Source organism: Mobula birostris, chromosome 17 (assembly GCF_030028105.1).
Source record: "Mobula birostris isolate sMobBir1 chromosome 17, sMobBir1.hap1, whole genome shotgun sequence".
Lineage (NCBI taxonomy): Eukaryota > Metazoa > Chordata > Chondrichthyes > Myliobatiformes > Myliobatidae > Mobula > Mobula birostris.
The window spans coordinates 32,054,129-32,067,883 of record NC_092386.1 but is presented as its reverse complement, the minus strand read 5'-3'; the positions used below and the strand labels follow the sequence as shown (position 1 = coordinate 32,067,883).

Sequence of the window (13,755 nt, the reverse complement as noted above, 5' to 3'; positions counted from 1 at the left end):
TGTGATCATGGCTGATCATCCACTATCAGTACCCTGTTCCTGCCTCCTCCCCGTATCCCTTGACTCCGCTACCTTTAAGAGCTCTATCTAACTCTTTCTTGAAAGAATCCAGAGAATTGGCCTCCACTGCCTTGAGGCAGAGCATTCCACAGATCCACAACCCCCTATGTGAAAAAGTTTTTCCTCAACTCCGTTCTAAATGGTCTACCCGTTATTCTTAAACTGTGGCCTCTGGTTCTGGACTCCCCCAACATCGGGAACATGCTTCCTGCCTCTAGTGTGTCCAATCCCTTAATAATCTTATATGTTTCAATCAGATCCCTTCTCATTCTTCTAAGTTCCAGTGTATACAAGCCCAGTCGCTCCTCCTCACATTTCACACTGTCACCAAGCTTCGTGTCATCTGCAAATTTGCTAATGTTACTTTTAATCCCTTCATCAAAATCATTAACGTATATTGTAAATAGCTGCGGTCCCAGCACCGAGCCTTGCGGTACCCCACTAGTCACTGCCTGCCATTCTGAAAAGGACCCATTAATCCCTACTCTTTGGTTCCTGTCTGCCAACCAATTTTCTATCCATGTCAGTACCCTACCCCCAATACCATGTGCTCTAATCTTGCCCACTAACCTCCTATGTGGGACCTTATCAAAGGCTTCCTGAAAGTCCAGGTACACCACATTCACTGGCTTTCCCACGTCCATTTTCATTGTTACATCCTCAAAAAATTCCAAAAGATTAGCCAAGCATGATTTCCCCTTCATAAATCCATGCTGACTCAGACCTATCCTGCTACTGCTATCCAAATATGCCACTATTTCATCTCTTATAATTGATTCCAGCATCTTCCTCACCACTGATGTCGGACCAACTGGTCTATAATTGCTTGTTTTCTCTCTCCCTCCTTTCTTAAAAAGTGAAATAACATTAGCTACCCTCCAATCCACAGGAACTGATCCTGAATCTATAGAACATTGGAAAATGATTACCAATGCATTCACGATTTCTAGAGCCACCTCCTTAAGTACGCTGGGATGCAGACCATCAGGTCCCGGGGACTTATCAGCCTTCAGTCCCATCAGTTCACCCAACACCATTTTCTGCCTAATGCGAATTTCCTCCAGTTCCTCCGTTACCCAAACATATCACACTTGTGGCTCCCCTCAATCCACTCCAGCTGATCTTCCCTCAAAAGATCTCTGCTCAATTTGTCTTCCTTTCTTGAAACCACGCTGAATCTGCTTACACAGACTATGACTTTCCATATGTTTTGCTGTTACATCCAATATTTTTTCTACTGATAGAAAGTGGGTTAATTTTTTGAATCAAGAGCACCACATTGGCAGTTTTCCAAACCTTCATACCTCTGCAGCAATTCAGAGGTTTTGGAAGATTAGAGCTGAAGTAACAATTACCCCTTCTAGGATTCTATCATGCAAACCCTCATATCCAAGAAACTTGGATCCCATTAGTTTGCCTCAGAGTGATTCTCTGATTCTGGTGATGGTATTTAATTCCTCCCCTATTATTTATTCGTGGGATTTTGGTGGCACCTACCACCATAAAAAATGATGCCAAATATTTAAGTCTGCCATTACCTTTTACCTATAATTACTTCCCCTGCCTCAATCTCCAAAAGGTCCATGTTCACTTTGATCTGTCACTTGGTTTATATTTCCTGATTAACAGAAATTCATTGACAGACTTCATACTTCTTGCGAGTTAAAATTCACTGTTTATATTCTCCTTCTTTACAACTTGATGGGACGCAATTTACCAACTTAGTATTGAATAAAATGTCCCCCTGAGATTACAATTATCTGACAGAGGAGTTATCAAATCCTGATGTTCCAAGCGCTAGGATTTATCCACTAACAAAGACAAAAAAAACACTCAGTACAGCTTTTTCTGAACATCAAACTGACTCAGGATGAAGCAAGTAAGTTACAAAAGGAGCTGAAGTGCTTGAACTTAATAAGATTGCCAAACACTTTCAGCCTGGTGAACTCAAGAGACACTGTTAAAATTTAGCTCCACAGAGGCACCATTTCAGAAAATCACGCCCGTGTATCACACGTTGAATTCCCACCCCAGAAGCACTGAGTTCAACATTGAGATTGATACTCCAAACTCACACAGACAGAATGTTACACTGATAATCCAGTGTCCTCTCTTAGCCGGATGGAAACTAACGAGAACAGATGAGTTCAGTCAAATGGCCTCAGTGATGTTTATCAATCAAAAGATAATGAAACTCAGGAGGAACTATTCTATGCATTTGATTTCACAAGATGAATTTCCAAATGTACTCAAATTTTCTTTTGATGACCTCTTCCCCAAACTCCAACTTCAGAGGTGTTTTTGAATAGTTTCATCTTTTAACCTACACCGCTGAACTCACATTTGCAGAGAAACCTTTCCCGAATGTTGAAAACATTTGGTCTCTGTTGGGTGTTGATTTACACTGGGCTTAAGTTATTAAAGCAGGAGAAACAAAAGATAAAATATCATCAAATAGACAGAACCCCAAACCTGCCCAATACAAGAAATTTCCCAGTTTTGTTCATATTCTTATCAGCTCTCCAAAGCTTAATGAAGTAAATTTGGTGTCTTGGAAGACAGAAATGAAACATTTTAATAATTGCGGAAAAATTCACACAATTTTCAGCGATATGAGTAATGTAGCTTCTTACCTAATCTAAGTTCTCCAAAATTGCCACATCCTATCTTCTTTCCAACCCTGAAGTTGGGTCCAACCATTAAAACACCAGAATTATGGGCACTTCTTCCACCACTCCTTGTCATTCTAGACCGTTCATCAATTTTATCTTTATCTTTAGTTTTCTCCATAATGAACTCCGACTTATGGTGATTTTCTGAATGTACTCGGTTATGCAATTTCAGATTGTAGAGTTCCACAGCGGAAGCATCATCCGCAACCAAATCAGTGAAGCAGCTCAGCCTGTTCAATCGCTGGCAGAGAATTCAAAAGTCATTTTCATCCCATTCGCAAAATCTTCCTTGGTATCGACAACAGTAATGAACAAGTTCCAACATTTGTACAAGATGGCTGCCCCAATTAACCGTTCACAGAGTCGCTGCAGCCCTGTAAAATTAAAAAAAATCATTTACTGTTGTCACTTTGCAATCTGACTTAATGAAACACAAGCATGAACATCTACACTATTAGCTTCTTAAAGCACAAAACGCAAACAATCTCAAATTGCCAAATATCAGTTTTATACGGCATTCAAGATACATTGAGAGTACATGGCATCCTATACACCAGGAACAGTAGCTATTACAACTCATGACATCCCGGAGTTCAGAATTCAATTTCGGCGCCATCTGCAAGGAGTTTGTATGTTCTTCTGGTGAACCGCGTGGGCGTCCTCCCACAATCTGAAGATGTATCAGTTAGTAGGTTAATTGGTCATTGTAAATTGCCCCATGATTAGGCTCGTGTTAAATAGGTGGGTTGCTGGGCGGCGCGGCACGTTGGACCAGAAGGGCCTGTTCCACATTGTATCTTTAAATAGAAAAAATATATTTTTAAAAATTCTCAATGGAGTAACGATGTTCTCTCCATAGCAAGTCGACACACATCATCAAAAAAAAAAGCCTGAAAATTATTTACATACATATTCTATTAACTGCAAATGCAATCTTTTTTTATTAAATATCCTATTCTTTGCAGACAACCATTGTATTAGGTCAACTTTATAGGACAAAATCAATTTCACTCTCGGAATGCCATAATCTGAGTAATAGAGCAGTTGAGATATTGCTTTACATTCATTTTTACGTATACCCGAATCATTTGCTTGGTGAATGTATTGTGCACACTGGCACCAAGACAGACCGGCCAGACGGATTCCGGGTTCAGCTCCAAGCTCAGGAAAGCAAGGTCAGGCTATAGCTGCATTGGCTCTACAGCAGTTAGCATTGTTTCCAAAAAGGGACAGGGGAAGGATTCTTGTTCTTGAAGGGTATACACTCAGAAATAAAGATCAGTGAAGCACCAGAACTTTTGGGGGAAAAGAAAACTGAAGTCAAAGATATAATTTATGGTAATTTTCAATCACAATATTTCAACATATTTAACAGTTGGCAGAAATCAGAGAATCCAACTGTGTACTTGCAATACCTTCAGATGACAGAAAACTATACAATAATGACATTAAACCTTCTCCATTTGTGTTTATTTGCCCATTTTTACTCTTCAAAATGAAGAAACCAGCTCTAAAAATAAGAATCTTTTTTTTTTTAAAAAAGAGTGAGTGAAGAAATGTACCTATAGACATGAAGGACAAATATTTGGAATCATTTCTACAGTGCTCCAGCTAATTGAAACCGGTAAAATGCTTTCAAAATTAAAAACTAATTATAACTCAAACAAAACAATTGGAAAAATAAATGCACCTTTTAGAATAATTAACTAAAATGAAAAAACTGCACAATTTTGTTATTTAAATGAAAAATGCTTTTATAAGACAATGCCATGCATCAGAACCCTCCAAATCCTCAAAATAGTTTAAAAAGGATTGCAGGATACAAGTTGCTGCTCCAATCAAACTGATTGTAGTCAAAGTCAGTCAGAATGTCAAGTTAAAAAAAACAATAAAAAAGATCCCTCACTCAGAAGAGATACATTTCCTTCAGGAGAACCTACTGATTCATACACTACAAGACTTGATCTTACCAAATTTTCGAATATATGACTTGGTTCCCAAAACTCAGCAGCTTCTGAAACACATTCTCATTGTTGTTCAAATAAATTGAAGAATAAGAACTAAAAGTTTACAAACCACTGAGGAAACAGATTTGACAGGACCAAAGTAATTGAATCAAAATTGAAATTTCTTGCTGCAATTCTACCAGCGAGTACTGAGACATGGGTTGAGTTGAAACACAAGAGTTACTGGCAAAAATAAAGCTCAGCTCAAAAGCTATGCATGGTTACCCTGATCTGCTGTCAGGAAATTTGCATTTTCTTTCCTTGTTTCCCCCCTTCATCTGAACAGCGGCTGTTCCTCCTGAAAGGAAAAATCTCCAATTCAAAATGAACACCTTCTGCAGTATAGTCCAATGCCAAGATAACTTCCAATGCTGAATTTCACAATAGCTTAAGAATTCTTACATTACAAGGCAATTTTGTACTTTGCTTAATTTTTCGGTAACACGCATATGAACAAGGTGATCAACTCATAGCTGTTACTAGAGTTTACTTCCTAAACGTTGATCTGACATTTCAAAGATATGCAAACTTCTTGTTAAAAAAAGTAAAATTAACTGCAACTACTTGTGATCCACTTTAAAACACACAACTAGGCAAGTAACTCAGCAGTGAAAAATTTAATCCAAACTTCAAATAACTTCCAACCCAAAAAAAACATGAATCAGAAGGGGGGGGGGGGCAAGGCTATAAAGACCAGTCACGATGGATTGCCTTTCTCTTTAGATCTTTAATTGCATGTGCAACTGCAGCTCCATGTTCACTTCCTCTTCACTGGTGTCCAATTACCTGCCACAAACTGTTTCCCACTGTTGTATTATCTGCCAAAAATGGACTCTTTCACATACAACCACAATCCATACAGCACAAAGCCAAATGCATCAGCACAACCACAGTGCATTCAATACTGCAACCACTGCCTCTTGTTCCTCCATCACTACTATAATCAATTAGATTACTTGGAACATATAGGCACATCAGATTTAGTTTGTATTTTGAAATAGGGAGGTTTTTCATTATTTTCATGTTTTATCATTTTAATTTTAGCCAATGCCTTTTTGGAAAATAACTGAAGAAATAAGCATAATGGGAAAAGTGTAGAATTAATTTCTCATACAGGTTTAAGTAATAAAAATCCTACTATGAAAGAGCAGATGGCAGTGAGACTGCACTTGTGTCCAAAACTCAACGCACAACTGAAGAATGGAGAAAGAAAAATAGATAATATCATTACCACTTTACAGAATCAATGGCCTGTTCAGAGAGGAAATCTCCCACTGCAAGATGAAGTAAATGCCTCAACATGAAAATGAGTTGACAATGATTCAATCTATCTCACTGCTCCAGGCCAGGCAAATGAGTTAGGATCTGGAAAATTCACAGAAACACCGAGGGCAGGCCTCTGCAATGTTCCCCTTGAATCAAGCATCCCACCAACACAGGGCATGCAAATTCACTTAGAAATACAGACCACAAAAGCACTGGCAGAATCATTTCTTAGTGCGATTCAGTTTCTTCAGGAGAGAAAAAGAGAAAACTAAATCCAAGGAGATAATTTTAGCCAAAATATACTTGACCGTATAATTAACTACAGGAGCAAAAGAAAGAGACAGGACACAAAAAAACCTTGAAAATATCCACTTACCAAGTCCACAACTTTAGCAAAATCAGTATTTTTTTAAGCTTTAATTTAAAATGTCTTTATTCTTTTACACAATATACTGCAAGTCCCTCTAGCTTGACATTAGATGCATCAGTATCTAGAAGTTAAAAGGCCATAAGTTCATTATACTTACAAGTCGAAGAATATATTAGCAAGTCAATTAACCCAGTGTCAGCTTTGTTACATGTTTATGTGGCAAAAACAAAATAGAGTATCCAAAACCCCATGACACAAGGTCCAAAGTCAAATTTCTGCCTACAGTGTCTTGATCCGGGTCCCTTTCTTCGAGACAAACATTTAAACTCACAAGACAACAGTTTAATTATTTTTTTCTGCAGTCTCTTTTGAATTAACTGTGTAAAACGCATATGGATTCAACAAACATCACTCCACCGAACTCAACAGATGACCACTGATCTCAAAAATGGCACAAGGCAGGTGGAAGAGAAAATGGGAAAAGGGATACAATAGTCATCCTTCACAGGGCAGAAGTTTTATAGCAACTAATTCAAACATAAGACTCATTAAATCCCGATACAGGCTCTATAAACTTTAAGGTTTAAACATAATCAAGTTAACAAATTACAGAAGCATGAATGCTCTTACAAAATAAATTTACACAGATGGAATACACTTTCAATGGTGGCAAAAGTCATTAAATCATGAACAAAAAATATATCTGCTCCACCATTGGAAAAATATTATCTATAATTCTCCACAACCTTTCTATCGATACAATGTCAGACTTCAATGTTCTTCACAACACAACTTCTGCAGCTTTCTCAAATCCAAAGATTCATTATCCTCCTCAGAAAGGAACTGTGCTTTGATCTCACTCCAAAAATGACGTGCACAATTTCCTGACGCAATGTTCCCTAATTATACACTTTCCAGAGGGATCAAACATATACCCTGTGTAACCCTCAGAGTACTGAAAATGTTTCCATGATATATAAGCAACACACACAAAATACTGGAGGAACTCAGCAGGCCAGGAAGCATCTATGGAAAAGAGAAAACAATCAATGCTTCAGCCCGAAACATCAACTGTATTCTTTTCCACAGATGCTGCCTGGCCTGCTGAGTTCTTCCAGCATTTTGTGTGTGTTGCTTGGATTTCCAGCATCAGCAGATTTTCTCTTGCCCATATGTAAACTCATGCTTGTCAACATTCCACTCAAACCTTTCTTCTCCACACAGCTTCTCTTTTTGACACTATACTACAAGTACCAACTTAAAGCAAGGTTTCTCTAGCCTGTACTCCAGCTTGCAGGCAAGAATAAAGGCAATTACTTCCCGTGCTTGTGTTAATTTTCTATATTGTGTACAGGTCTCCCCACATCTCCTCTCAATATTAACTTTACTATTTTCTTTGGTTAAAACAGCTTGTTCACACCATGCATCGAATAACTTAACATTTTCTTCCCATTAGACCTGCCCCTTCTTGTTCACTCATCTCTCCGTTGCCATGGCAGATTATTTCCATTCCCTATACCATTTAGTTCCCCATTTTGATTCGCGTCGTCGGAAAACCGAGAAACGCGCCTGGGCTTCCTGTCCATTTGTTGCCTGAAGTGGAATATTTTTGACTACCTCGATGTTTTATTGGATTTATTGGATTAAATGAAGTACAAATACTCAACAATGCTGACTTTACTTCTACGAATTCTTGTAGCATGTATGTTTGGGAGGAAAAAAATTACAGAAGAATGAAGAACTGCCGTCTGCTGCCTTGGTCCACAACGCACGCAGGTCACCAAGATCGCCTGCGCCTGGACCTGGACCTGGACCTGGACCTGGACCTGACTCACCAGCCTTGTACGTATCACACTGCCGAGGACAGTAAACCCCACCATTCTGGCAGAATGGTAAAGGATTGCAAAAATAATCCGGTGTGTCGCCCTTGATCTATATCCCTGCTTCAAATTAACTGCACAGCATACGAGGAAGCAACTGATAGACAGGAGACGTTGCAAAACGATCATTTCTCTCAAACAGTAAAAATAAGACCACGGTCACCGAGCCAACAACTTCTGTGGGTTAAAAGAAAAGGCCTTGGTTAGCCACAATCAAATGCGCGGCAGGCCTCTTGTCCTTCGCAACTCAGTTCACTTGTTGAATGGGATAAATCACAATTCGCAGCGGGCCAAGCATCTTCTGTTTGTATTGTCCTGCACTTCCACAACTCGGATGGCTCGCTTTGCGAATCAGCTCCAACAAACTTAATCCAGGCCAATAAAAAAAAAGGCTCATATAAATAAGAGAAACCAAAAAATAAAAATTCCAACATTCCTACAATGAAGGTCCCTATTAATGAGAGCGCACAGAAATTATGGGGGGGGGGGGCTAGTTCCAGGCCTCACTGAGAAAGGGCTGTTTAAACAACATTGCTATTACCAGCCTAAGATTAAATAAGACTGCAGTGTAATAAACCCGTTCGCCAAATGCAATCTCGTTTCCTAAATTGTATTTACAAACATTGTGAAATCATAGGTTCGGACGATTCTGTTTGGAAACTGCTACTTTAACGTCATCGTACAGTAAACTGAGTCATCTGCAGGCTTACTCATTAAAACCTGTGAACAGTGCTCTTTATTGCCGGGTAGTTTTCTCACCGGGAGTTCTGCAATAATAAAACGCGAGCTAGCTACGTAAATTCACAGGTTTTGGGCTCAACCCAAAGCAGTGACAAGCTCGGAGACAGGAAGGAGACCAAGGCTAGGGCCAGTAGGTTCTCTTAATATGAAGCAAGAAAATTAGCGCTAGCCACAAAGCATTCTGAAGCACAAGATCAACCTATTCTCTGCTGTTTTATAGTTTTGAATGCCGTAAATAATCCGACACAAACACATGAAGCTAACTCCAATGGGAAGGGTGGAGTGTCCCATCGGTTCCATTCCCAATGCGGCCTTAAATAATAATTATTTACCACACAAAAACTGTAAATTAAACAATATTACAATTCCCTTTTTACCTTCCATAAAAGATTCAAGTTGTCAGCGGAAAATAAAATTGATAACCTTCACTGTACCCCCCCACCTCCATCAAACCCCCAAACTGGAGTTAAAATTGGCGATTTCCATCGTGCAGGAGAAACTACAAGCAAAACTACACACGGCCAAGACTTCGAAAAGGATATAATGCGCTTACGCACACCCCCCGGTAAACACAAATAAGAAAAAAAAACACATACTTCCAGGTTGGTATAGAACTAAAGAAAAACGCGCACAGACCTGGTTATTTTGCGGGTGCTTGGATATAAAGTGCGAGGGTTTAAGAGAGTCCTAATCGCCTACGGTCCAAACAGGAGGCTGTAATGCAGCTCCAACTGGGAACTGTGCTCTGCTGGCTCTGACCAGAGGCCGCGCAGCCGCCAACACCAGATCCTCGGTTGCTTTTTTTTTGTTACAAAATGTTCCGAGTCACAGAGCGCGAGAGCGGAAATCCCCGGGAAAATACTCTGATTGACAGCCGGCTGGCCAATCAGCAAAAAGCAAGCGCAAACTGCAAAGCCGGCAAAAAAACACACACACACACACACACACACACACACACACACACACACACTCACACTCACACTCACTCACTCACTCTCACTCACTCTCTCTCTCTCTCTCTCTCTCTCTGCGGGAGTTGTTTCGCGTAATGGTATGGATTTTATAAACACTCAGGTAGACAAACTGCCCGGAAAAATACTGAGAGAAGATAAACACAAAATAAGTCAACACAATTATTGATAATTAATAACTACTTGCATTGTTTTTAATATTCGCTAATAGTATTGAATGAAATAAAACGTGAAATGCACTATTCCAAAAAAATAAGTCGGTCTCCGCTTGTAGCTATGAACCACAGAACACGGAAGTTTCAGTTCTTCCTCTTCTACTAAAGTAACAGGGTGTTTAAATCAATTTATATTGCGATCCAAAAAATGTGAATTTCAAAACTCAATTCAGGAACATATTGTAAGAATTCGTGATTGCAGCTGCATTTACATGAAAAAGATGCCCGCAGTTCAAATTGCCATAGGTAAGGTCATGCACAAAGTTATACGTTATGGCTCCATCAATCAAGGTGAAAGTTTGGAAGAATAAATCTCAATTGTAAAATTTTCGAGATGCATTACAGTGTTCTGAGGTGAAGATGTATTTGCACTACAGTATATAATGGGCGATTCGTTGCACATGCCTTCAACCAAACAGGCATTTAGCCCAACAAAAACATTTCCCCAGATGAGCTTCTCAGTGGAATCCCACCACCCTCAAATTCTCTTTATCCTCAAACACCTGCTATTAATTTTTCTTTCAAAAATGATTAATGAATTTTCCCCAGATCAGAGAATCTCCGGATCTACATTTCCTCCCACAGCTTCTGCCAACACATCATTACAGATTTTGATATTTCATATTTCAAATATCCCACATTTTCTTCCATACTTCCTTACAGCAGAGAAAGATTATTTTATTTTGGGTCTCAGAGCAATATCATTTCCCCCTTTATTTCCCTGTAACATATTCTCTTGCATGCATGCCCATCATCAATCCCTATTCCTTACCCCACACATCACCCCAGCTCCATTTACTCACCAGCTATGTACAACAAAGACAAATTATTGCAACCAATAAACCCAATAACTAGTTTTTTTTTGGATGTGAGAGCTGGAGAATGTGCACGCGCAACGTCAAAGATGAGGGTTAAACCCAGGTAGCCTGAGCAGCCGCAGTAACTGCAGAGCACTGTGCACTAAACCCAGGAGATAACAGATTACAAGATTACAAGATCTATCCTGGGACCAACATATTAATGCATTTACAAAGAAGGACATGCCAGTGGCTATATTTTATGAGGAGTTTGAGGAGATTTTGGATGCTTCCAAAGACTCTAGCAAATTTCCACAGATGTACCAAGGAGAGCATTCTGACTGGTTGCATCGCTGCCTGATTTGCAGGTGCCGATGTACCTGGTTGGAAAAACCTGCACAGGGTTGTAGGCTCAGCCAGCTCTAGCGTCCCCGCCATCAAAGATATCTCCAGAAGGCAGTATCCATCACGAAGCACCCTCTTCTCAGTGCTACCATCAGGCAGGAGGTACAAGAGCCTGAAGATACACACTCAATGTTTTCGGAATAGCTTCCACTCCTCTGCTGTCAGATTTATGAACAGTTCATGAACCCTTGAACCTCACAATCTTGCTCTCATTTTGCACTATTTGTTAATTTTTTACATATTCTTATAATTTATAGTGTTTTTATGTATTGCACTATACTGCTCAAACAAAACAACATTTTTCACGGCATATATTAGTGATAATAAACCTGAATCTGATTCTGTTTCATCCAGAATATCTCCCAATGGCCACAATGTGTGGAATATTGCAAAAAAAAGTCACACTGCATTGATTTCATTATTTCCACAGCACTCATACCAAGGAACGGCCAAAGCTTTTGATAATACAGCAAACACAATCCAACCTACAGCCTGCAAAAGCACAACGCTTCTCCTTTGCCTACCCCTCATATTTCGAAATAAATCAATCCTGAACAAATAAAATAAAATGTCTGCTGGCTGCACGTGACTTGATGAAATATATTTGTTTCTGTTCAGCTGCCAGTAGTAATGAATTCTACCTCAGAGTGCATGTAACTGATACTAAAATAGTGATCCCACGCAGAATAGATCATGTGGTATTTTTTAAGATATCAAAGGGGGTTCTGTTCCTCAGTGTAGCTATAACATTTCATGATCTTAGAACCTAATTGGGATAGGACTTGAATTGCAGATACAGTGTACTGACAATGGTGCAAAAAAATCTGTACTTATATGTACAAAATTCACAATTAAACAGCCTCAATTTCCATTAAAGTGACAATTCAGCAAGACAATTTGATAGGAAATTTATAAATGTGATAGGCCATTGATCTGAAGTGTTATGCTCTTTTGCCTTATAGATGCCCTCAAATCTGTTAAATTTCCTGTTAATTATTAATGAAAACCAACTCATGAATATTGTGGCATTAATGTATGGTTGGATAAATAAGGGCAGGGAAGGCTTGTGAGTACGTATACCATGATCCACCAATAATATGGAGTTCTACATTAGATAATTGGCATTCTCAAACTTGCTTTGTCCATACGGGATCTTAATGGTTAGCGCATGCATGCAACACCATTCAATATGGTCAAATGTCACTTCCTGGCCCTATCCCCAAACGACTGCAAATAAGGGTCCTTGCTCTTACAAGAGTCCTTGTTACAAGTGACTGTGTGCACCAGTTGTGGTTGTCTCTCGGGGTCCGAGGAAGACTAAACATTGTGCATGTGGCTTCGGAAGCCGAGGACCGAAGCACACATGCAGTTGCAGGTTGGACATGGAATGGCAGTTGTTAGAACAGGTTCATACACAGCTTTGTGGCATCAGTCTCGTGCTGCTGCAAGGCGCTGATTTCGGTCATCCTCAAGGTCAGATGCAGCTCTTCTGGTCAGGGCGCGCCACGCAGCCCTGTCGGCTGCGGACTCCTCAAGCTGTCGAGGCTGGAGGTCTGCCCATTTGATGTACGATTTCAGGTTGTCTTCAAATCTTTTTTTGGGGCAACCCTGATTGCGACTGCCATGCTCAAGCTCACCGTAGAACAGCTGCCTGGGGATTCTTGTTTCACCGATGCAGATTACATGGCCAGTCCAGTGTAGCTGGGCCTGGAGGATCCTTGCCTCAATGATTGTGCTGTTGGCTCTGTCAAGGACTTCCTGGTTGGTGATTCGGTCCTGCCATCGAATCCTCATGATCAACCGCAGAGGGTGCATATGAAACTGTTCCAGTTGTTTGATGTGCCTGCGGTACAGGGTCCAGGTTTCGCAGCCGTACGGGAGAGAGGTGAGGACCACAGCCTTGTACACCTTGAGCTTGGTTGAAAGCTGAATGTCCTTGTGCTCCAGAACTTTGGCACGGAGTTTCCCGAGTGCCTGGCTGGCTTTCTGGATCCTTGCTATGATCTCTTTGTCACTGGAGATGGTGCTTCCTAGATACTTGAAGCTCTCCACATTCTTCAGGACAGTGCCGTCGACGGTGATGCATGGCTGAGGAGGGTGACTGTTTGGTGCAGGTTGTAGGAGAACTTCCATCTTACTGAGGCTGATTGTCAGGCCGAACAGCTTTGAGGCTGCGGGGAACTTGTTGACAATCGTCTGCAGGTGGTTCTCCTGGTGGGCCACGAGGGCACTGTCATCAGCAAACAGGGCTTCAGTGATGAGCCTCCTCAACATTTTGGTCTTTGCAGCAAGGGGTCTCAAGTCAAACATCGATCCGTCTAGGCGATATCTTATGTAAATACCCAGGTCTAGGTCCTTAACAGCATGCTTCA

General features: G+C 40.4%; 1 protein-coding gene across 3 annotated transcripts in view; it reads right to left on the bottom strand.

Moving 5' to 3' along the window:
• LOC140211593 (casein kinase I) overlaps positions 1-9,789 on the bottom strand; it is a 236,406-nt gene extending 226,617 nt beyond the window's left edge. For all 3 annotated transcript variants that reach the window (XM_072281476.1, XM_072281477.1, XM_072281478.1), the window contains exons 1-2: positions 9,632-9,789; positions 2,694-3,106 (exon numbers count right to left, since the gene is read on the bottom strand). In XM_072281476.1, the coding sequence (XP_072137577.1) occupies positions 2,694-2,850 (157 nt within the window). In that variant the 5' untranslated portion in view covers positions 2,851-3,106; positions 9,632-9,789. The remainder of the gene's footprint in view (positions 1-2,693; positions 3,107-9,631) is intronic.
• Positions 9,790-13,755: the final 3,966 nt, after the last annotated feature.